The sequence below is a fragment of the Mycena indigotica genome (genome assembly GCF_014461135.1).
Source record: "Mycena indigotica strain 171206Taipei chromosome Unknown Mind.scaff0007, whole genome shotgun sequence".
NCBI lineage: Eukaryota > Fungi > Basidiomycota > Agaricomycetes > Agaricales > Mycenaceae > Mycena > Mycena indigotica.
Genome location: NW_023503006.1, coordinates 3,546,896 through 3,568,277, shown reverse-complemented (window position 1 = coordinate 3,568,277; position 21,382 = coordinate 3,546,896). Strand labels below are relative to the sequence as shown.

Here is a 21,382-nt window from a genome sequence, read left to right as displayed (position 1 = left end):
AGAAAACGTCGCCTACAGACACTTGCCGTTGCCCTCTGGTCCATAGCCATTCCGATTCGTGCAAACTTGTCCTTGTACCTGTGGCATGTCTCTTTTCATTCATCCCGACACTGCTGATCTCCCTTCAGCGCGTTTCCTCCATTATGGCCGCTCATCCTCGTCTATCACGTTTGGCGCAACTATTGTCAACAATGTCCAAGAAAACGGTGCTCAGAGTAGTCAATGATTTCTCTCGCTGAAGATGTAGACCCGTTTGGTGGACCGGCGGTTCCAACCTGGTCCAGATGATGTATACCGACATTCTCAGGGCTAAGAAATTGTAAGTTTTACTTTTTCCATTCCACGCGTTTATTGCTAACCCGAATTTTAGTCCGACTCGCTTGTTAGTCGATAAAACGGCGAGTGACGTTAACTCTGGTATGTTTAGTATCCTGCGCTGTCCCTTGTCGCTCATTGTTTCCTAGTCGCCACTCTTCATCCAGCGACTATGGAGACCCTTGGTCTCTTTTGTGGGGACGCAGTCATCGTTCGGTAAGTAATCCATTCGATTACTCAGACGCGTACTTAGCTTGTCATCGCAGCGGGAAGAAGCGGAGGGATACTGTCCTCATCTGTCTCTCGAACGACGCAGTTGAGGAGGGACGTACTGGACTCCTCTGTATAACTACGACCGTCACGTGATCATAACGCACCTGAAACGGGACAACGGGTCGAGCGTTGCGCGTTACGGTGACCCAACAGCACAACCTGAGTATCGGTTAACCTTTATTTTGAGCACATATTCCGGACCGTTTGGGAGTTTAGATGCCGCAGAAGCCTTAAAAGAAGCTTGATTCAGCGCAAAATTGAAAAATTACACCGTGGCGTGGCCAAATTTGGATTAAATCTAGATGCATAACGCACTTGGGTTTCGACAACGGCTCTTGCGTTACGCGTTGCGTAACGCACCAAGTACAACGGAACGGATAGCGCGTTATGCGTTACGTTGTAGTTATACAGCGGAGTACAGTATCCAAATGAACAAGGTAGCTCGCAACAACTTGCGAGTCAAGTTAGGCGACCTCGTCAATGTCCACTCTTGCCTCGACATCAAATACGGCAAACGCGTTCACATCCTCCCCTCCGATGACTCTATCGAAGGTTTGAGCGGCAACATTTTCGAGGTCTACCTCAAACCATATTTCCTCGAAGGTACCGCAGAGACTTGACTTTCTGTGGGGTTCACTAATAAAGGATACAGCTTACCGCCCCGTCCGAAAGGGCGATACTTTCCTTGTCCGTGGAGGGATGCGCACAGTCGAGTTCAAGGTTATCCAGCTGAGTTTTGCATTGTTGCCCAAGACACCGTTATTCATACGGGTCAGTCGGCTTACTTTCTCTCTTATTCTAGCAAGCTAACTCTTGGTATCAGAGGGTTGACGAGGAGTCCAACCTTGCGGATGTCGGTTACGACGACATTGACAGTTGCCGCAAACAGATGGCACAAATACGGGAACTCGTTGAACTCCTTCGCCACCCGCAACTCTTCAAATCCATTGGTATCAAGCCTCCCCGCGGTATCCTCATGTTCGGTCCTCCCGGTACTGGCAAAACGCTTATGGCCCGCGCTGTGGCAAACGAAACTGGTGCATTTTTCTTCCTGATTAACGGCCCCGAAATCATGAGCAAGATGGCTGGAGAAAGCGAAAGCAATCTCCGAAAGGCGTTTGAGGAGGCTGAGAAGAACTCGCCGGCTATCATCTTCATCGACGAAATCGACTCGATTGCGCCTAAACGTGAAAAGGTGCGCATTTTTCAAGTTCTTCTCACAACTCGGACTCAAAATGTACACAGACGAACGGAGAAGTGGAACGCCGTGTGGTTTCCCAACTTCTAACTCTTATGGATGGACTGAAAGCTCATTCCAACGTTGTGGTCATGGCCGCCACGAATCGACCGAATTCCATTGACCCCGCCCTTCGTCGATTCGGACGGTTCGATCGCGAAGTAGACATTGGAATTCCCGACCCTACTGGTCGTCTCGAGATTCTCCGCATCCACACCAAGAACATGAAGCTTGGGGACGATGTAGACTTGGAACAGGTAGGCTGCTTTTTTCCTCTCGTTCAACTGTTAATCTTGATCATCTATCCAGATTGCTGCTGATACTCGCGGCTACGTTGGATCTGATGTTGCATCGCTGTGCTCAGAGGCGATGCAGCAAATCCGTGAAAAGATGGACCTCATTGACCTTGATGGGGACACGATTGATGCTGAGGTTCTCGATTCGCTGGGAGTGACGATGGACAACTTCCGCTTCGCATTGGGCATTTCAAATCCAACTGCTTTGCGGGAAACTGTTGTCGAAGTACCGACCGTCAAATGGGACGAAATTGGTGGCCTCGGAAAAGTCAAGCTCGAGCTGGTTCAATGCCCCCGTCGAACATCCAGAGAAGTTCGTCAAGCACGGCTTGTCTCCATTCGAGGGTGTCTTGTCCTATGGCCTCCCGGTACTGCAATGCCGACTTCATCTCAATCAAGGGACCCGAGCTGCTCACGATGACTGGTTAGGAGAATCGGAAGCCAATGTCCAGGACGTTTTCAACGAGGCCCGCGCTGCTGCCCCGTGTGTCATGTTCTTCGACGAATTGGACACTATTGCCAAGGCTCGTGCGATGGCCTGAGGGTACGGGAGATCGTGGTTTGAACCAAGCACTTACGAAGATGGATGGCATGGACTTGGAGGCATTTTACCGATCCAAAGGTTATGTTTTGTAGAATTTTAATCATCATCATAGCCGACACTTGAAACTCTTTCTTGATTAGACAAGAAAAATACCGTGTAGCAATTGTTTACAGTGGTGAAAATAGATTACAATAACGAAAGAAGTCTTTTGATGCACTTATAAGTGCCTGACAACCCAGGCTAAGGGAAGCTGTGGTTTATAAGAGCCTTGTATGGGGCTTGTAAGCGTTTGCTCCCATCAAAAGGTGTGACAACAAACCGACGAATTTTGTGATGTTACCGCATTCTTTTTGCACTGCAGACACCTTACTAGTATGCTTCGCGAACTATAGCTATAAATATTGCTGTGTGTAACGTTACTTGTGTAGTACCAGTATTTTTCCATTCCGAGTCCATTCCAGAGCAAGTGTTCAAGTTAAGCCAGCATCAGCCGTCCCACGGCGCTGATCGATCCGTCGTCGTTGTACAACGTTGAGCCAGTGCCGACGAAGCGGGAGCCGTTCGGGTCATTGCGGGAGAAGAGCGAGGGCGAGGTGGCGACGAAGGGGAAGTACATAGCGACGAACGACGCGCCGTCAAGGAATTTGAACGCCTCGCGGAAGAAGTTCACCTGGTCCGCCTGGCCGCCTGGCGGGTTCTGCAGGGCGAATTCAGTGACGACAATCTGCTTGTCGGGGAACATGGAGTGCGCCCGGTTGACGTAGTCGATGAAGGTTTGCAGGTTCGGGCCGTAGTGATGCTAAAGAATCTAAGTTAGAGGCGATGGAAAACAAGAGGAGAGCCTACAATGTTGATGTAGTCGTAATAACACTGGCCGGCGCAGGCAGCAATCATTTGCCGCACCCAGTCAAGGCCTTGGCCCCCGCTTGAAGACGAGCTGACAGCAGGCAATGACTTCTTGATAGTCTACAGGAGCTTTCTAAGGAAAATAGTGTAAAGGAATGGATGCGACATACGAAAGGATTGATATATTGCTTGTACCATGCCGCTGCGGTCTGGGGGCTGATTCCGTTGAGGTCAGGCTCGTTGAGGGTGAAGAGGGTGGCGAATCTGGATTGGGATTGGCGGGCCGCGAGCTGGTTAATCGGGGAAGAGTCGCAGTCCATGCACCGCTGCATTCCGATGAAGTTGAGCCCTCCATTGCCGTTGGATGACGGAGGGTTGTAGGACTCGTAGTCGTAGCTTGTGCGCCAGCTTAGTGATTTACGCATTCAGCAAAACAGCTGAACATACATAAGGTTGACCGAACCACTGCCGTCGTTGAATCGGCCGGGGTTGAGGGGTGAGTTGTACCATGGCCAGACCAAGCCACGTTTGCCGGGACCACTGCGTTTCTCCTCCACGACTTCCGCAGGGGCAGCGGCTACTGAAGCCACAACAGCGGCGAGGACGTAGGCAAGAGTGACCTTCATGAGGAACGAGGGAAGGGGGGCGGATGGGAAATGTCAGCTAGTCAACCGAAGGTCTTATAGCCAACGGAAACGATGGCCGAAGTGCGCGGTGAAACAGAACAGCATATGCATGCCGTTTGTTCTGCGCCCGCGGTTAGTATTCAGACCCAGCGAGTCTTCGGATCGAGCATCAAGCACCAAGACAACGATACACAAGCTAGATGGTGGTGCATCAGGTTCGATTCCGCGCCGAGTTCAGTCCAGCACATGTTGGTGGTGTCCCGTGATCGCGGAATTGAAGTATAGGTGTCACAAAACCTGGGAGCAAGGCTATTTATACTCCAGAGAAAGCGCGAATGGACGTCTCCAGCCATCTCAGGGAGCAGTAGACTGTCGAATGGCTCAACCAACGATGAGTCGATGACCCATGTCGGAATATCCAACAGTCTCCGGCGCTCGCGTAGAAATCATCCATATGGGCTGTGCAGGCGCGATGTCCGCTGTCTGATGATTTGTGCAGCGGTGTTGGACGAGGCGCGCAAAAGGAAGTGAGCAGATGGAGGTTTGTGGTTGAGTTGCTTCGACGCCGATCTCCATCAGATGGATCATCCAAGGATCATCCCTTCTCGTGACATCATGACGAAAATCTCGAGTTTGAAAGGTACTTCTGCGATGACTTTACGGTGTCCACGTGGAAACATGAGTACTCAAACTCGGCTTCAAGAGTCGGGAAAAGTATATGGCACATGTCTGAACACGACAAAACTGTCTTTACTTGGCGGCCGTGCATCGTTACAGATCGTTACAAGTCTGGTGTGAACAAGACGAGCTACGCAGCTGTTACCATTTATAGAAGCTTCAGTGCTATCAATCTATATTTCTTCCGGACAAAATCACCAGCGCGGCGACCACTGCGACCTCCAAGAGACCCAGCTGCAATGCCTCGGGGGTAAGTTCTACCGCCGTTACACCATGTGCGCGCGAAATACGTCCGTAAAAGCGGGGATTTGAGGCCGAGTCGCTGGATAACTGCTTTCCATGAATTCGAGCATAACAGGCGCAACGGGAACTTACGTTGATGTTACTTTCATCGGGAACCCAGCGGAACGTGTAATGGCGCGCGCTCATGCGACGATAGCTGATGCGAGAGGTCCTGGTTAGGCCACACGCGGCCAGGAAATGACCGCTCACCTCTTTCTTGACGAGAGCGCCAGCCATGCCGCCGTGGTCCGCTTCGAAACAATACCGTACACCTCTACCATCGGGGTTGCCTGTGCCAGCCACTCGACATACGCGCACTTCTCGTAGGCGCCGCTCTGCACGACGGAATATCCATGCGTTGTTGAGTTGGTGGTGATGCGGAATACCGGCTCGGTCGGACCGGCGCTGATCCGGGTCACGACAGAGTTGTGGATGGTGCCGTCGGGGCCGGACGGCGTAAAGACAAAGCGGACGAGCTCAGGCGGGTTCGCGAGCGTCGTCGCGGGCTGGGAGTAGCCAGGCCCAGGAAGCACTCCATATGTCGGTTGGGTGGACGCATTGGCATTGTTCCAGCCTTGGGCGAGTGGGTTCATGGTTCAAGTTCGACGATCGCGTTGAGTGTCTGTGATTTTTCAAGGCTTTTTTAACGTCGGTGGGTTGTTTTTAGCCATGATGCATGGGCGTCGACACGGGTAAGTCGGTGAGAAAAGCCTGTACTTTCGCGAGCGCGAGGCGGCAGGAAGAGGGAAATCAAGAGTGCAGGGTGATCTCGGAGAGGCTATTCGAGCTTGCTGGCCCGATAAACTTGCAGATATGGAGTACAATCGCGGAAGGGATTTGCAATGCGATGAGATAAACGCCGTCGACCCCCAATTTTCGGAGTCGTCCTTAGTGGTTCCATTCCCGATGAAACAAGGGGAGTTCAGCCCAACAATCCAAGAGTCAAGTTATGTCCTAACGGGACGAGGAATGTAATGAAGCTTTTGATCCACAGCCTCTTGCGTTATCCGACTTGCAGGGTCGGCTCTGGTTGTGGCACCCCGGGTATTCATGCCTCCAGTGGATAGGCCACAGCGCGTTTATTTTCTCCTGTACACATATATGCCGCCCCCGAGCAACTTGAATCAACCGGTCGGTTCTATAACGCAGTCGTGCGAGAGCAAAGCACAACGCAGGGCAATGCTGACTATCGAGGCGGTGAGCGGTCAATCTTGCGCAGTAAGAAGTTGTTTAGAGTAATTGACCTACCATTGTTGGAAGTCTGTCAGCGATGAATCACTCCGCTCATTTTTTAAAAAGAGGGCGGTACCCGCACAGGAAGTGTTGCAAAAAGGCAGTGGGAAGGTCCTTCAAGGGCAAAAGTCGCCGTCCTCTTGTTGCTGCGGTGGTTCGCCTGTAGTGTTCATGGTTTGGCGCGTCGCTTCGTGGTTGTTGTGAGTGTTGTAACTGAGCACGTGCTGGATTATCAGTTCCGCAAATCCCTTGATTGCCGCAATCTCGCCTGGACACGAGATCATGATGACCACGCTTCACCCAGTCCCAGCCAGCTCGCGGACCTTCTTTTCTTCTCTCCCCACGCTCGCCTCGTTATAATCTAGACCATCGCGGCCAACATGGTCGACGCCGACTTCAACATCTTTGCAGGTCACTATGGGCAGCTCTCCGCCTCCCAGGAAGCTGCGCTTGTCTCTTTCAAGAAACTGCTTGAGGACGCCAAATTCTATGACCCAGAGAATCCCGGACGGCTCGATGACCCCACCCTCTTGTTTGTGCTTGTTTCATGGCCAATGAGCTTTCCTGATGTCGTAGACGGTTTCTACGCGCCCGGAGCTGGGACCCGCCTGCGGCACTAAAGCAGTACTCCGACTCTATGGAGTGGAGGCAGAAAAACGACGTGGACAACTTGTACGTGACATTCGATGCGGATGAGCTGGAGAATACCCGAAGGTTTTATCCCCGATGGACGGGGAGAAGGGACAAGGTGTGTTGTAGGCTTTCCAAAGACTGAACTGAACTGTTATCTAGAACGGAATGCCAATATACGTCTACCGTATCGCATCGTTAGACTCGGCACTCCAAAAAGAGCTTCATGCAGTACCACCCGAGCGGAGATTCCAACGAATGTGCGACACTCCATGACTCTCGACTGCAAGTTGACGTTTTTCAGCATCGCACTATACGAATACATGTTGCGCTTCTCCCTTCCGCTATGCACCCACCTGCCACACTCAACTTCAACGCCAATAACCTGCGTCATGACTATCATCGACCTCGAAGGCGTTTCCATCGGCTCCATGTGGACACTGCGCTCACATCTTTCCGAGTCGGCCAAGCTCGCGACAGCAAACTACCCCGAGACGCTAAGCACCATTGCCATTATAAATGCACCGTCGTTCTTCCCCACCATTTGGGGCTGGATAAAGGGCTGGTTTGATCCGGGGACGAGGAACAAGATACACATTTTGGGCAAAAACCCGGGGGAGGACCTTTTGAAACTGATAGACGCGGAGAATCTGCCAAAGCAATATGGCGGGACATTAGAATGGGAGTACAAGTCAGAGCCGAGCTTGGATCAGCCCACGAAAGACGCAGTGGGGGCAGAGGAGTTGCCAAAGGGTCCGCATGTATTCGAAGATGGTAAAGTAGGCAAACCGTGACAGGAGTAGACATCATTCGAAATCCATCTTCTTCAATACCTCCCAATCTGGCAGCTCATATATCGATGGCAATTGTCGGAAAATTTGTCTTCTTCCCTCTGCGAACGTTGATTTTGCCGTCATCTTGCAGAGACTACATAGCTTCTCACCCCAGCTCGTGTTCCAATCGTCCAGCACAAAGGCCTCCATCTCGAGATCCTCACGACGTTGCTTAGCAATATTTTCCAAAGCATGAATGCAAATATCCCGCTGCTCGCAAAGCTCCTGCGGTATAGTCGACTCTTGAGGACTAAGCCATTTCATAGTCGTCGATGATTGAAGCCTGAGAAGCCGGAGTTGACTCCTGAGGAACAAGCGCTCATCAGTTGGAGACAGACGTGCTGTCTGGGACACTTCGACAATATCCCAATCAAGAACCTGCATCCATCGTTGTTAGCTTCCCAAGTTCGTATGTTAAGACCAATGCCACCAACGCTCGACCAATTGAGTTGATAAAACGCCACCGGAAGCACCGAAAAGATGCCTAGCTCGCGGGCAAGATTGATGCACAGAATACTGAGCAGGTCGCTTGTTGAGAGAGTCCATTTCCACTGATGCTTGTTTGGACTGTCGTCGTACTCTTCGAGCGTCGTAGGAAATTCTGCTTTGAAGCATTGGAGACATTCGCGACGGAAGACGGTAAAATCATATTTCTTGCTGAGGCGAAAGACTGCGGCAAAGGCATGGATGTCTTTTTTGTCTGGAGAGAAGAAGCTGTATTGAGAGGAGTATATGCAACAGTCAGTTGAAGTAAGCTTGTGCAATTGTGCACTCGCACCTCGACGGATACACTGCGCGAAGAAGATGAGACCAATCAACCGCCTTATCACCAGATAACACGACAACGGGGCACCCCTCCACGAGCGGCTCCTCTGGCGGTAGTGGAATCGTGAACATGTCGCGGAAGACGCTTGAATGCATCGCAAGAAGACTCTGCGCCACCCGAAATTGAGTATTTTCGACCTGAAGAATCACACTCCCATCATTGAACCAGAATTCTTGTGATCTAGATATCGCGGGTGTGGGGATATTCGAGTCGTCGTCGGCCAGTCTTGGACGTTTGGCAGGGTGGTCTGCGCTCGACATCAAAGAACTTGAAGAGAACCAAATTGAATGACTCACGGTCACGCGCATCATTGTCTTTTTTGCAGCTACAGACGACGCCGTCACGACGGTCTATTTCTTCGTTTGAATATTCACTTCAAGTCTTGACTGCGAGGCGCTGCCCAGAGTCTCGTCAGGAAAACAATATCCAATAGATGACAACCGAAAGATTGGAGCCGCAAAAGATAGTACCAACATTGTCAATATCCCGGCTTCAGGCGCACAATCCCGCCGCGAATCTAACATGCAATGTCATGCACATGCCGATTTTCTCGTAGGGAGTCCACTACCGCCACGATATTGGGTCTGCAAAAGAGACAAATGCACATGCCGCATTGAAGACCGCGGTCTGTGCTTGGATTTGCGAGTGCTTCGAACGGTGGTAAAGTGAGTAGTTCGAAATCCATCTTCTTCAATATCTCCCACTAATATCGACGATAATTGTCGGAAAACTTGTGCTCTTCGTTGATTTTGCTGGCATTCGGCAGCGACTGTATAGCTTCTTGTCCCAGTTCGTGAATGTGTCATGAACAAACAGGATGCTAGTGACGAGCACTCGTAACTTTCAGTACTTGTAAACCAGGAAGTAAACAGGCTTGGACGTACTGAACCAGACGCGAAAAGCTATGCGGGGGCTGAAGAAGGATAACCGACGGGTGTGAGCATGACCATCAAGCATAATAGACCATCTCAGTGAAGCGAACCGCCAGCGAAAGTACGATGATACTCGTTAGATTCAAAGAAGTATGTTGACTCGAAGGTATCATACTATGCAGCATCAGCTCGCTCGTAGACGATATCTGTGCTTCGTATCGCTAAGTACTCCCGCTTTGTGTCACCGCCAGTGGGTTGGCCAATAGACGCTGCGCTTCGTCCTCGGAAATGATCAAGCAGTAGTTTGAGGGAAACCAGCCGCGTTCGTTTCTTAGCACTAGGAGCCCATCCCACCAGCCTGAGGGTCGTTGGTCCAGCACCTGCTTGAGTTGAGCGTCACAGTGAGATTCGTCAGAGATGCTCATGATTCGCCTCAATCACGTCATTTGTGCGGAAAGAAAGTTGTGGGCTGGCGTCGGGGGGAGGTACATAGTCATAAAGGGCGCGGCAGAACACGGCGCTGGTGGACATGGTAAAGAACTTGAGTGAGCCTGCTTACTCAGTCTGACTGATCGCATGTGACCGATAAATATTTCAGCTGCTCACCAACACGTTCTTCCGTCGTCTCCCCCGGCCCCTCGCCGCCGCCGCCTTCCTCGTCCCGCCTGGTTCGAAAAACAAGCAATCCAGTATGGCCACCGTCGCCAAGAGCTCCAAAATGCACTCCAAGGTGCGCCTCATATCGTTCTTCTGAGCCAGAAAGCCGAAATTCCCAGGTTATCATCATCGGTTCTGGACCTGCGGGCCATACGGCGGCGATCTACCTCGCACGAGCGAACCTGAATCCGGTATTGTTTGAGGGTTTTATGGCCAATGGATTCGCTGCCGGTGGACAGCTCACGACGACGACCGATGGTGTGTCGCTTTCTCACTCAAGAGTCAGGCGATGCTAAGCTATTTAGTCGAGAACTTTCCTGGATTTCCCTCGGGCATAATGGGGCCAGAGCTTATGGACAAATTCCGCGAGCAGTCAGTGCGGTTTGGGACAGTCATCATCACCGAGACGGTGTCGAAAATCGACTTATCTGCGCGCCCATTCCGGTACTGGCGTGAGATGCAGGAGGAGGAAGAGCCCGAGACCGCTGATACCGTTATCATCGCGACTGGTGCGAGTGCAAAGCGAATGGGCTTGAAGGGAGAGGACACCTATTGGCAGAGCGGCATCAGTGCTTGCGCTGTCTGCGATGGTGCGGTGCCTATCTTCAGGTACGCATTAACTATTCTCGGGATGCTTCCACTGACATCACCAGAAACAAACCACTTGCTGTCATTGGTGGCGGCGATTCTGCAGCAGAAGAAGCCACATGTCCGCAACCAATCTTCTTCTTCTTCTACCCACGGCTGATATCCACTTAGATTTGACTAAATATGGCTCTCATGTCTACGTGCTCGTTCGGCGTGGAGAGCTGCGGGCCTCCAAGATCATGGCCAAGCGGTTGCTTAACAACCCGAAGATCGTGAGTGGTTTCATCCGCCATCGTACATTGGCCAAGACGTTTGTCAGACCGTTTTGTGGAATACTGTAGCGACCGAGTGTGTCGGCGATGGTGATCTTCTCCAAGGTTTACGCATCAAGAATGTTCAGACGGGTGAAGAGAAAGACTTGCCCGTCAATGGCCTCTTCTACGCTATTGGTGCGCCAACATCTTGCATAGTTTTTTTCTCTAACTGAACCCCAGGACACGAGCCCGCAACAAGTCTAGTCCGCAATCAACTGCAAACCGACCCCGATGGCTATATCATCACCGTTCCTGGTACCACACAAACTTCAGTAAAGGGCGTCTTTGCTGCCGGTGACGTTCAAGACAAACGATATCGACAAGCCATTACCAGTGCGGGGAGCGGTTGCATGGCTGCGCTCGAGGTTGAGCGTCTAATTGCGGAGGAGGAGGAGCTTGGCGGGGAGGCATAACGAACCAAGACAGCATAATGTATATCCACTCCCTTTGTGGAATAGAGATGACTGAGATTCTATTAGAGTCTGACTGCCATTCGAGTTGTCTTGTGAAATCGTATTCATTGGCTCGTGACTGATACTACAAATGACCTAGTCATGCAGCCAGAGCGGCTGCGAGCATGTTGGCGAAGTTGGGTGTCCCCAAGCCCTAAACACATTGGTGAATATACTGGAAAAAACAGAGAGGCGACTAGTGTACCGTGACTGGGTCCCATCCAGCGCGGGCAGCGAAGCCGTTCGTGTTGCAGCCTGTGTTGTGGCCGCTATATACTTTTTAGCGAAAATCGACAAGCACAAGGGGTGCTCACAGTGTAACATCGTTAAACATACCGGGGTTCGCGTAGAAGCTATCGGAAATCAGTAACAATACGTGGAGGAAGCCGACGGACTGCTTACAAGGGGTTCAAGAAACCCAATGGGGATTTGCCCGCAGCGATGAGGCGGTCGTTGATAAGGCCGACCACACTCGCAAACGAAGGTCTGTCGCGATTATTACTTTCCGCTACTTTCTTGCGTATGTTGTGGCTTACGAGCTGCAGGAAGTTCCCGAAACGCCTTCCAAGGTACCACCGCTGATGATGTCGAAGTCGACTGGTCCAGCATTTATAAACATGGAATCGGGACAGAGAGTTTAACACACCTCCTTGTGCGGCCACATCCGGGAAGGCACGCCCAGTGGGGGTGAATTTGCCAGCATTGGTATTGCCCAGAGCAGAAAGGTATGCCTGTACAGCGGTTGTCTGGTATGATGGTTGTGTGAAGACGCGCGAGAAGCCGCCGGAAGAGAATGATGCAGCTGTTTCGGAGGGTGGGATTCCGGAGACAGCACCGACACTGTTTTAATATTAATTAAAATCTTATAAATAGGCACGGAGACCTGCCTGGTCATGAAAGGACATCCACTAGGGAAGGCTGGAATGAATGTCGTGCAAGACTGCTCGCAATCAATATCGTGGTCGGTATAACAAAAGGAATTCGAAGCACCTGGGATTGTCCACCAGCAACACCACCGTCGCCTAAACACAGAAATTCAGAGTCAGCAAAATTCAACACATATACTTAGGCCTTACCTGAAGCGAAGAGGATACTTCCGCCTCGGGTACCATAAGCTGCATAAGCATTGCAGAGCTTCCTTTAGGCAAGAATCAGGATCCAAATAATCTTGTCAATGAGTGATAATTACTGGAAGGTAGCGGCAGTCTGGTCGGGCTCGTCTTCTCCATACGAAGTCGTGAGGACTTGCGGGACAGTGGCCAGTTGACTGAGGTTGTTGATGATGTCCAAGAAACCCTAGGTCGACTCCGTCAATGATCACGAGTGGAGCCGAAAGGAACAAACCTCCAGGGCACCATCCTGGAAGGAGTTGCCACCGCTGACGAAGGTGATTGGAACACCACTAGCAATACCCACGGTGTATTCGATGTCTGGAACAGATTAGAGCGAGCGGATTCCAAGTTATAGACATACCGAGATTGGCTTCGATACCTGCTTGCGAAGCGCCTTGCGTGTTCTTGCCAGCATCGAAGGTACGGAGAGCAAAGGTGGTTGTAGAAGGGAGATCGGTGCGGAATCTGTTTGTACAGTAAGAACCCCGACCATCATGGTTGTGCTATGTCACCTCTTGAGGAAAGCAGTCAGGTCCGCGGTTTGTGCAAACTGCTGAATGAAGCCTTGAAATCTTCAGACAAATGGTTGGATCTTTAGAAATGAATTTACCTGCAACAGCAATCGAGTTGCTTGACTGGGTGGCCAAAGTACTTGGGATTCCGTACATAGCTTGAAGACAGGCAGGAGTAACCTATGAAATGGAAATGATCAAGCCGAAAAGAAAGGAGAAGGCAAAACAACTAACCGTCGTCGCACATGAAGCTGGAACAGCATTAGACACAAGAGTCTCGTTTACTGGGGCGCGATTGGCAGAGGATGCGGTTATTACAGGTCCGCGACCGGCTCCAAGAGGGCGTCCAAAGCTATTATGCAGTCGATCAACACAACGGAACACAAAATCGACGATTAACTGACGCAGTAGTGGGATGAACAGCTTCGATATGCGCGTGGAGGTCTTCAGGAAGGGAGAATTCCATCGTTCGGATGATCTGCAAGCCGCTGTCGATGTGGGTAAACGTTTCGAAGTTGGCATTGAGCATTTCGTTCGCTTTGGAGACCGGCACCTCCACCGTGAGCCATTCTCCGTAAGGAGAAGCAACGGTGGCAGTAAGGCCATGGGCGTCTAGCCAGGATGTGACAGCACTCAAAGAGTCCTCTGTCGGCTCCATGAAGGCTTTGGCTTGTTCAAGGGTAAGATGTTGTCCATAGCGTGCCGATCCCGGAGTTGATACAGCAAAAAGAGTGTCCTCGAGACCTGTGTTGGTGTAAGCCACAGGCAAAACAATTCGAGTAATATTACCGGGGAAGTTATTGCTGAACAGCCCAAATCGGAGCTTGATTGTCGTCGCGGCAGGAGCGGGACCCACCCGGGAAAAACTTCGCGGGACAGTTTCACGGCGCTCGTGAACCTTGAAGTTTGACCGTGGCGCGGGTGATGCAGCCACAAGCGTTGCGAGGAGCGAAACGAAGAAAAGTCCCCCGACCATATGGCTGCTGTGCTCGTACGATTGACGATAGAGGTTGCAGTTCCTTCGCGCCTTGAATTTATACTGTCGTTGAGCTGGCCGCAAGTGTTCAAGAAAGCGAGGAAGGAACGATAAGGTGTGAAAAAAGAGCACCAAAAAACACAGGTGACAGAGAAAGCATGCCAACTTTGTGTTCATGCATGCAGCTACGAGTAGAAATAGAACGGAGCATGGTCGGCAGGCTCTGAAATACGAGGGCCGGTAGACCGATTAGCCTTTAGCTGTGAAGGAACATCAAAGAAGAGTGGTTTCCAAGATTTCGGCCCTCATACCAACATTCCCCTCGAACAGTTTTCCCACTCGTCGATGAAGTACACGCCTCGGCCCGGACGTTTTAGTTGAAAGTTGGAGACCTTCTATCCAAACAACGGTCTTGTCCAGACGAGGTGGCACATGGAGTTTGCTGTGGAAGCATGCGGCCGTGGGTTCAGGTTGGGATAGAAAGACTCAGCAGCGTCCATATTCGGGAGGCCGCCGGAAGGTTTGTCAAGTTCAAAATAGGGTGAAAAGCTTTCGAGTTGGTCCACGTATAGAGTGATGCATGGCGGTTGGGAATGAGAGGGAAAGTCAGCTGTCACACCAGGCGACTCTCGTCAGAGAGAGAAAAAATCTCTCTTTGAATAACTCTCTGACGTGATCGAAGAAGGATTCCGTATTGCAAAACTAATTTTCTGTACATTTTTGTATCCCGACATCCTACTACAACGCGTTCGCATGCGTTTGTAGGATCATGCACTCATACTACAACCTAAGCCCCTGTTGTGAGTAGAAAAGCTGAGGATATGAATTGAGAACTTACCGGCCAGCCAGAATCAAACGAGAGTTTGTTGATTCCAAGGAACGAGCCAGAAGAGGTATAATAATCTAGGAGAATCAGGGTGCGATAGGATGAAGGCCATTTAGTTTGCGCACGGTAAACGAGAATAGGTCCGTCGCTGTCCGTCATGATATCTTGACCGCCGGGTCCGATTATCTGATTCCAGGCAGTCAACATACGATGAGCAGAGGCAGAGCAGAAACATTTTCTTACGCTGTCATGGGATCCGAGAACCAAGGTACCACCACCGTTGAGGAGCGAAACACCTGCCTGGTCAACAAATCCGCCAGTTGGGCTAGATGACCGTCCAACACGGATGTTATATGTGCTCGAAGTTCCCTGGCAGCAGTTGTCCCAAGAGGTGAACAGGTAGTAGAAAGAGCCGAATTTGTAAACGGCGCTGGCTTCGATGGCGCCGTTGTTTGCGGTGCGGGTAGCGAGGGAAGTTACTGCGCTGGAGGAGGGCTTGCCAGTGCTTGAGCTGAGACTAAATACGTTGTCAATCATCGTGGATGAAAGAACTGGAAAAAGACAAACGTTTGCGACTTTATACCGGTCCAGAAACTACCCAAGGAGAGGTACCAATTGCTGCCATCGATGAGGAGGCTGTCGATTGTGAGGAACCACCTAATAATTCGCTCCAATCAACATACTTTGGATCGATGGCCTGGAAGATTATAAGACCGGAATATTGAAACCCTGGTTTTGGCTCACATTGTAATTTGCACCACTGCTGGTGCTTGTAACGAGTCCCTCATTTGTCCAGCTACCCGGCAGACCAGTAGAAGATTTGGCGAAGAAGATGGCCGACTTTTGTGAGCCGAATGTCGACTGTTTTGATGGATAGGTTGAGCACTCGAAGAGAGGTGGAAATTTTACTTACTGCAGCGTAGTAGAGATAGAATGTGTTTCCAACGACCTGTTAATCGTTAGCCACAAGGTTAGCGGTAGTGCTTCAACATACTGTACAGTCGGGAGCCCAAAGAACCCTGTTTGTGGTGTTATATATATATCCAAGCGTCTAAAATTACCACTTACCCGTTGCTGACTCCTGTATATGCGTTGGTCCAGGTATCAACGCCGTTTGGCCAAACAGAGCCAATAAGCGTCCATGCAGTTCTGTCCTGTGACGTGCGGATTTCTATACCAACGCCAGTTGCTAAAGTGCAAAATCAGTCAAGCACATTCGCCCACATTAAAGAACAAACAAAAGACGAAATAAGTCCCATTCGCGGACTTGCACATCGACGGATCGTGGACCGCAGTATTTCCCGTTACTTTTCCGGGCCCAACGACGGCATGGACCAGCGGAATTGCGAAGGAGAGAACTGCAGAAAGTGTTCGGAGCCAGATCATGGCGGGAAGGATAGAGTATAGCCATTGTGGAGAGCACCATTTAAAGCCCGTTCGTGGGGTCGTGTGGGCAACGCATGACCATTGGGATAAAATCTGGAGAAAAATGCAGGATGAGTTAGAGTCCACGTGCGGGGCAGGACGGGCCGCGGCCCGGGCTCAGCCAGCCAAGTTAGATGAGGTCATGGGCGAGCTGGAGAGGAGGATGGTAAATTTTATTTGCAAGCGTTGTTGCGGGGTAATTTTGCTTGAATCTCAGCTAGGATATTGACCAGGTCAGAGTTGCCAGATTATTCTAACAGAGATAGCGGCCCAAACTCACACAAGACTTGATTCATTTATCCTGGGCCCGACGGAGCATCTGAATTGGAACGACTGTCACGACAAAAGACCGAACAGGTCTCGAGGACCAGTTGTTGATGCGATATTGCGTTGATGAGACGGGGAGTTTGAAAGATGGCTCTTTCCCCGCTATCGGCTCAAGCTTCAACGCCAACGTGAATGCTTGCGGCACGAGTCAGCGCTCAGCGCTCAGAGTAAGTGTACATGTCAAAGTTGTGGTTGGTGGCCAAGCTGATATGGAGTCACATGATCACCACCACTTGTCCTTCACCGCGTTCACCTCACCGTCTACGGTCTTGCGATGAGTCGGGGCAGCTATGAGCGACTACCTATGTACGCGTCTTCAGACTCTTCCTCCTCCCGTCATAGACACTCACAGCGAGTGCTCCACTTCAATTTTCCGTCGGATGATACCATAACCTTACCACAAACCCGTCCCAGGTCACGGACACATCCGTCGCAATACACGTCCTACTTCAAAGGCCGAATATGGAATGTCCTCAAGTTTGCCCTTCCCTCATCCCTCCTCCTTTTTCTTCTCGGCTTCTACCTATATGAACCACACGTCGAGCTCGCATTCTACTCACGAACGTGGACCCAGAAGCAGATATTCCCTGTACCCAAGCTCTCCGGCTGCTTCAACGAAAACAGGGTACACTCAACTTACAACCTTACGGATGGTCTTTATGGCCCACGGAGGACAGAGGTGCAAGCGGGCATGTCTTTACGTTTCGGCGAAGACTGCTACAACTTGGCGGGAACCATTCAGCCAGCGCCGCGCCGGTCGGCGAACCATATACCCCCGGATGAGCGGACACAATACCACACGTACTGGAGGAACGATCTCGCTGTTTTCGGACCAAGACAAGAGTGGATGCTGAAATCTTTCTTCGCTACCCAGCATCTCCCCACCTCCCGTCTAATATTATGGTCCAATGGTGAACTAGGGCCGAACGACATTCTCACAAAGTACCTCAACCAATACCCCGACTCGTTTGCGCTTCGTATTGTCGACATTTCGTCGTTGGCGAGGGGCACATTTCTTGAAGGAAGCCAGCTTTTGGTCTCGAAAGACAAGAAAGCCTGGATTGACGGAGATCTCATTCGACTCCTCCTGCTGTGGAACTATGGGGGTGTTTGGGTTGACATGGATTCGTTGTTAACGCGAGACTTGGACCCGCTGTTGGAGCATGAGTTTGTAACACAATGGGATTGTTACGGTGCGTTTTGTGCTTTGGATTCCTAGCTCTATTATTAACCCTCAAACAGACAAACTGTACCAACCACTTAACGGCGCATTAATGCGCTTCAAAAAACACTCGCCCTATTTGTGTGAAGCATTCCACATTATGGGCACCGACGACGCGCCCCGACCAGGCAGCACGGACTGGGGCTCTTTGCTTTACCTAAAAATGTATCGCGCGCTGCTCGCTGGCGGTATACCCCCGTTCAAAGTCCTCCCATTCTGCTTCAGCGACGCGCGGTCATGTCGACTCGACAACCGCCTTCCAGACCCGTTTGTTCCCGACAGCTCCTCCGGCAATCGAATGGGCATGTGGAATGGCGCCATGCAGGAGGACGGGAAGCTCCACGGAGCGATCAGAAAAATATTCGGGATTCATCTGCATAACCAGTGGGACAAACCGTTCCCAGAGGGCGGTTGGGTGGATAGACTGTTACTCAAGGAGTATGATAGGAGGCTGAGAGGGCTATAAGTAGAGTATCTTTATCCTATATTGGTGTATTGCTTTGGGTGGTTTGGCTCTTATGTCACACCTTCCATCTTTTTCTTGCAGAGATGTCGGGATGGACGGACCTGGACGGACGATGCTTCTCCGCGTATAGACTTCGTTATATCTGGTCGCCTCTCATAACCAACGAGACAGCCAGATGACGATCCTTGTGTTGCTGACTTCGATGTCACTGACGAGGAGGAAGACAAATTCCGAATGCAACTGGATGCATTTCGACAAGGATAACGAACAGGCTCGCGGCAATCGGACATTTTCCAAGCCCTCCTCGAAAATGAAGCAGATGTGAGACCGCAATATCTACACAGCGTCATATTAATGTACAGAATGTTGGTAGATAGGACAAAGAAATTACTACCCAAAGTTTTAGCAACTTAAAGACTAGATTGGCGCAAACTATGAAGATGCACAGTTTCGCTTCTTGCGGGGCCTTGCCTCTTCATCGTCGTTATCTGCGGTTTGGGCCAAACCACGCTTGAGAGGTTGCCCCTCATTCTCCCGCAGGCATATTGCTTCTGCCTGGCGCCTAGCTAGCTGCAAGCTGCTCCAGACGAGACTGAGCAGCCGCCCGGTAAGGATTTGATGCGTCGTCCGCTGGCCACCCGTCTGATCCAAGAGCATCTTGGAGCATGGCGCACCATTGCTCGTAATCGATATTATGCAGTTCTGGGTAATGCGATTCGAAAGCGAAGGCTTGTCGTGCAACAGCCTTTGCGAGATCTGAGAACAACTGATGAAGTGGCGATATGTCGCTGGCCAGCAGAAGGCGGTAATCGTACAGCCAGTGCTCTTTGCCCTCCTTTTCGTCGAAGAAATCGGAGGCGTGGCGTTGATATGGATGCTTATGGTCGGTGTAGCGGAGAATGAGCCAGATAAGAAGCCAGTAAAGAGATTCCAGGTCATGGGCCAGGCGGTGGGTGGTACCTGCGCCGTAATGCTGGCTGTGAGATTTAGTGACTGCCATGAATGCAGGCGTGCCCTGATACCAAGTGATTTAGTGCCTTGTTTGAAGAACAGAAGGGTGAAGGCAGTTACCACATAGCTTCGTAAATTCCCGATTACCCTGGTCTCGTCTGCTGGTCGGCGATTGGAACCAGGTTTTACAAACTGGTTGAATTTTTCGACCCCGTCTGGCGTGAACTCGGCACAGTCCCAGTCGACCAAAAATCCAATTGAGGAATTGCTTCCAGTAGTGTCCTCCATAAAGAGAACATTTCCAGTGCTGATATCGCGATGAGCTACACCTGCATCGTCGGCAATCTTGAGGTCTGAATCCCAGTCAGCCTCGTGGTAGCATTGAAATAAAGCGCAAAATGACGGACGAAGCGAGACATTCAATAATGCCTGAATGAGTTGTTTTGTTGAGGCAAACGATTTTATTGAAGAGCCCACAGGTGTGAGAAGCAGTCGTCGATGGTGACGTTGATACTCATCCGCCGTAGCTTCCGCAAGCCGTGTTTTGTGTGATTGAGGATTCCAAGACGCATCGAACAATGGGGAAGTCGAGTCGGAAAGTTGGATGCTCCCGCAACAACGCGCCATCCCGATTGCGTCCATATCGATTTTCGGCTCGGCAGTCTCGCAATGGTGTTCTATGAGGTCGTAAAAATCTACCTCGGGTCGCTCCAATCCCTCGCACCACGCGTCTTTGAGAGCGTAGACGGCTGGTAGGGCGTCGTTCACGAGATCTTCTTCAATAATCACACGATAAACGCGCGTGGCACGACCAAACAGACCGTCGTAGGCAAATAGGCGCTGGCCCACCGTCAGACAATGAACAAGTTCCTGTTCATCTGGGCCTTTCCCGCTGATACGGCGGGAGGCTAGGAGGCGCAAGCAGTTCCCTTTCACCACCTTTTCGTCCAAATTCTGGGAGTAATATGGATGGTGGGAAAGCACCGTCCACAGTCTCGCTACGACCTGTTCATCGGGTTGAGAGATAGTGTCGTCTAGACCATTCAAGTTGAAGAGCCGGAGGAAGAATCGAGGTAAGATGTCGGTTTTGTCACCGAGCCAGTTGAAGCGTTCAGAAGCAGCGAATCCAGAACGGTCGAAGACGAAGATGCGGGCGTGCTCGATGGCAAAAATGCTGAGGATGTAGACGAAGCAGCGACCGGATTCCATGAGCAGGTCCTGCGCCATTGTACACAGTTGGGTACGCATTTGGTTTTCCGGGTGTGATGCGTCATGAAAGCCCCCCCGCAATTGGTGGTACCCAGTGATATGGTTTATGCTGATAATATCGGCCTCCCAGTCCGATTTGTCGTTCAGAAACACAACCTGCGACTTCCATCTGTCGAAAGCAGTCGTGTTATGCGTGTCCAGCAGAGCCGCCCCATACTTCAGCTAAGTAGTTATGAGTTACTTGAATGCAACAATATCGATGTCGGTGGCACGTACGAATGGCGCCTGGACAACCCCCTCGTCTGGACTCTGGTCAACAGTTTGCCATCGGTCTAGTTGGAAGCGAAGCGTTTTGCGCGCTTCTTTGAGAGATGGCTTTGCGTTGAGTGTCATAGCCCGGATTCGGGCTGGCCGTTCATTTGCAGGCGGTTGCATGTGCTCTTCCAGGAACTCCTCTGGGGGAAGAACATCGCGGAGATTATCGTTGATCCAGCTCCACGTTGGCATGTCGATTGTGTTGTATCGGGGTCGTCTGAGACCGTAGGTGTGGGTGGAGAAAAGGAACAACTGCCCCAGTCACACAGTGCTTTGACCAAATTTCCGAGAAAGTCGCGTGGTTGTGGGTGCTTAGGAAAAGGTCAGATTTGTGAAAGCGATATAATCCACAGTTGCGGTTGGAACGAGTTTAGCAAGTTTCAAAGGAGGATTCAAGTCGACGAGAGTGTCAGAGTGAATACTTGTCGCTAACTTGGATTAGAATCGACTCGGAGAGCCTACATATGATCTTCTTTCAGAAAACTTGCGCCTTTCACCACCCTGTGAATCGTAGTAAGTACTAGTAGAACTGAGCCAGT

The 21,382-nt window shown here is 50.9% G+C and overlaps 11 protein-coding genes across 11 annotated transcripts; 5 read left to right on the top strand and 6 right to left on the bottom strand.

The window, feature by feature from the left end:
• Positions 1 to 284: 284 nt before the first annotated feature.
• Positions 285 to 681, top strand: MIND_00884200 (Cell division cycle protein 48 like protein; the record flags this gene model as incomplete). Its single annotated transcript, XM_037365496.1, has 4 exons — positions 285 to 319; positions 371 to 417; positions 465 to 531; positions 582 to 681. The coding sequence occupies 4 exons, from the start codon at positions 285 to 287 to the stop codon at positions 679 to 681; spliced, it is 249 nt and encodes an 82-aa protein (XP_037218738.1).
• A 209-nt stretch (positions 682 to 890) lies between these two features.
• MIND_00884100 (AAA ATPase) lies at positions 891 to 2,663 on the top strand (the record flags this gene model as incomplete). The annotated part of the gene is made up of 6 exons (XM_037365495.1): positions 891 to 1,191; positions 1,241 to 1,359; positions 1,412 to 1,783; positions 1,834 to 2,082; positions 2,135 to 2,489; positions 2,551 to 2,663. The coding sequence occupies 6 exons, from the start codon at positions 891 to 893 to the stop codon at positions 2,661 to 2,663; spliced, it is 1,509 nt and encodes a 502-aa protein (XP_037218737.1).
• Positions 2,664 to 3,140: 477 nt separating this feature from the next.
• On the bottom strand, positions 3,141 to 4,137 carry MIND_00884000 (Glyco-hydro-cc domain-containing protein; the record flags this gene model as incomplete). Its single annotated transcript, XM_037365494.1, has 4 exons — positions 3,141 to 3,464; positions 3,512 to 3,631; positions 3,682 to 3,907; positions 3,959 to 4,137. The coding sequence occupies 4 exons, from the start codon at positions 4,135 to 4,137 to the stop codon at positions 3,141 to 3,143; spliced, it is 849 nt and encodes a 282-aa protein (XP_037218736.1).
• An 846-nt stretch (positions 4,138 to 4,983) lies between these two features.
• On the bottom strand, positions 4,984 to 5,690 carry MIND_00883900 (uncharacterized protein; the record flags this gene model as incomplete). Its single annotated transcript, XM_037365493.1, has 3 exons — positions 4,984 to 5,145; positions 5,191 to 5,254; positions 5,308 to 5,690. 3 exons carry the CDS (start codon positions 5,688 to 5,690, stop codon positions 4,984 to 4,986), a joined length of 609 nt encoding a protein of 202 aa, XP_037218735.1.
• Positions 5,691 to 6,710: 1,020 nt separating this feature from the next.
• Positions 6,711 to 7,754, top strand: MIND_00883800 (Sec14 cytosolic factor; the record flags this gene model as incomplete). The annotated part of the gene is made up of 4 exons (XM_037365492.1): positions 6,711 to 6,862; positions 6,907 to 7,078; positions 7,123 to 7,220; positions 7,265 to 7,754. 4 exons carry the CDS (start codon positions 6,711 to 6,713, stop codon positions 7,752 to 7,754), a joined length of 912 nt encoding a protein of 303 aa, XP_037218734.1.
• A 12-nt stretch (positions 7,755 to 7,766) lies between these two features.
• Positions 7,767 to 8,879, bottom strand: MIND_00883700 (BTB domain-containing protein; the record flags this gene model as incomplete). Its single annotated transcript, XM_037365491.1, has 3 exons — positions 7,767 to 8,171; positions 8,228 to 8,507; positions 8,566 to 8,879. 3 exons carry the CDS (start codon positions 8,877 to 8,879, stop codon positions 7,767 to 7,769), a joined length of 999 nt encoding a protein of 332 aa, XP_037218733.1.
• A 1,210-nt stretch (positions 8,880 to 10,089) lies between these two features.
• Positions 10,090 to 11,463, top strand: MIND_00883600 (Thioredoxin reductase; the record flags this gene model as incomplete). The annotated part of the gene is made up of 7 exons (XM_037365490.1): positions 10,090 to 10,221; positions 10,268 to 10,406; positions 10,454 to 10,757; positions 10,802 to 10,857; positions 10,908 to 11,008; positions 11,056 to 11,185; positions 11,231 to 11,463. The coding sequence occupies exons 1-7, from the start codon at positions 10,183 to 10,185 to the stop codon at positions 11,461 to 11,463; spliced, it is 1,002 nt and encodes a 333-aa protein (XP_037218732.1). The 5' UTR covers positions 10,090 to 10,182.
• Positions 11,464 to 11,602: 139 nt separating this feature from the next.
• MIND_00883500 (Tripeptidyl-peptidase sed3) lies at positions 11,603 to 14,279 on the bottom strand (the record flags this gene model as incomplete). Its single annotated transcript, XM_037365489.1, has 17 exons — positions 11,603 to 11,656; positions 11,708 to 11,771; positions 11,817 to 11,855; positions 11,905 to 11,988; positions 12,039 to 12,099; positions 12,149 to 12,342; positions 12,390 to 12,442; positions 12,493 to 12,524; positions 12,579 to 12,640; positions 12,692 to 12,798; positions 12,847 to 12,932; positions 12,976 to 13,079; positions 13,127 to 13,178; positions 13,225 to 13,306; positions 13,361 to 13,478; positions 13,531 to 13,870; positions 13,916 to 14,279. The coding sequence occupies 17 exons, from the start codon at positions 14,277 to 14,279 to the stop codon at positions 11,603 to 11,605; spliced, it is 1,896 nt and encodes a 631-aa protein (XP_037218731.1).
• Positions 14,280 to 14,877: 598 nt separating this feature from the next.
• Positions 14,878 to 16,314, bottom strand: MIND_00883400 (Arabinan endo-1,5-alpha-L-arabinosidase; the record flags this gene model as incomplete). The annotated part of the gene is made up of 11 exons (XM_037365488.1): positions 14,878 to 14,889; positions 14,941 to 15,005; positions 15,054 to 15,114; positions 15,172 to 15,445; positions 15,496 to 15,564; positions 15,612 to 15,625; positions 15,673 to 15,789; positions 15,842 to 15,877; positions 15,923 to 15,947; positions 15,997 to 16,117; positions 16,167 to 16,314. The coding sequence occupies 11 exons, from the start codon at positions 16,312 to 16,314 to the stop codon at positions 14,878 to 14,880; spliced, it is 942 nt and encodes a 313-aa protein (XP_037218730.1).
• Positions 16,315 to 16,954: 640 nt separating this feature from the next.
• MIND_00883300 (Glycosyltransferase family 32 protein) lies at positions 16,955 to 18,368 on the top strand (the record flags this gene model as incomplete). The annotated part of the gene is made up of 2 exons (XM_037365487.1): positions 16,955 to 17,873; positions 17,923 to 18,368. The coding sequence occupies 2 exons, from the start codon at positions 16,955 to 16,957 to the stop codon at positions 18,366 to 18,368; spliced, it is 1,365 nt and encodes a 454-aa protein (XP_037218729.1).
• A 562-nt stretch (positions 18,369 to 18,930) lies between these two features.
• On the bottom strand, positions 18,931 to 21,035 carry MIND_00883200 (Protein kinase domain-containing protein; the record flags this gene model as incomplete). Its single annotated transcript, XM_037365486.1, has 4 exons — positions 18,931 to 19,383; positions 19,440 to 19,672; positions 19,727 to 20,750; positions 20,805 to 21,035. 4 exons carry the CDS (start codon positions 21,033 to 21,035, stop codon positions 18,931 to 18,933), a joined length of 1,941 nt encoding a protein of 646 aa, XP_037218728.1.
• Positions 21,036 to 21,382: the final 347 nt, after the last annotated feature.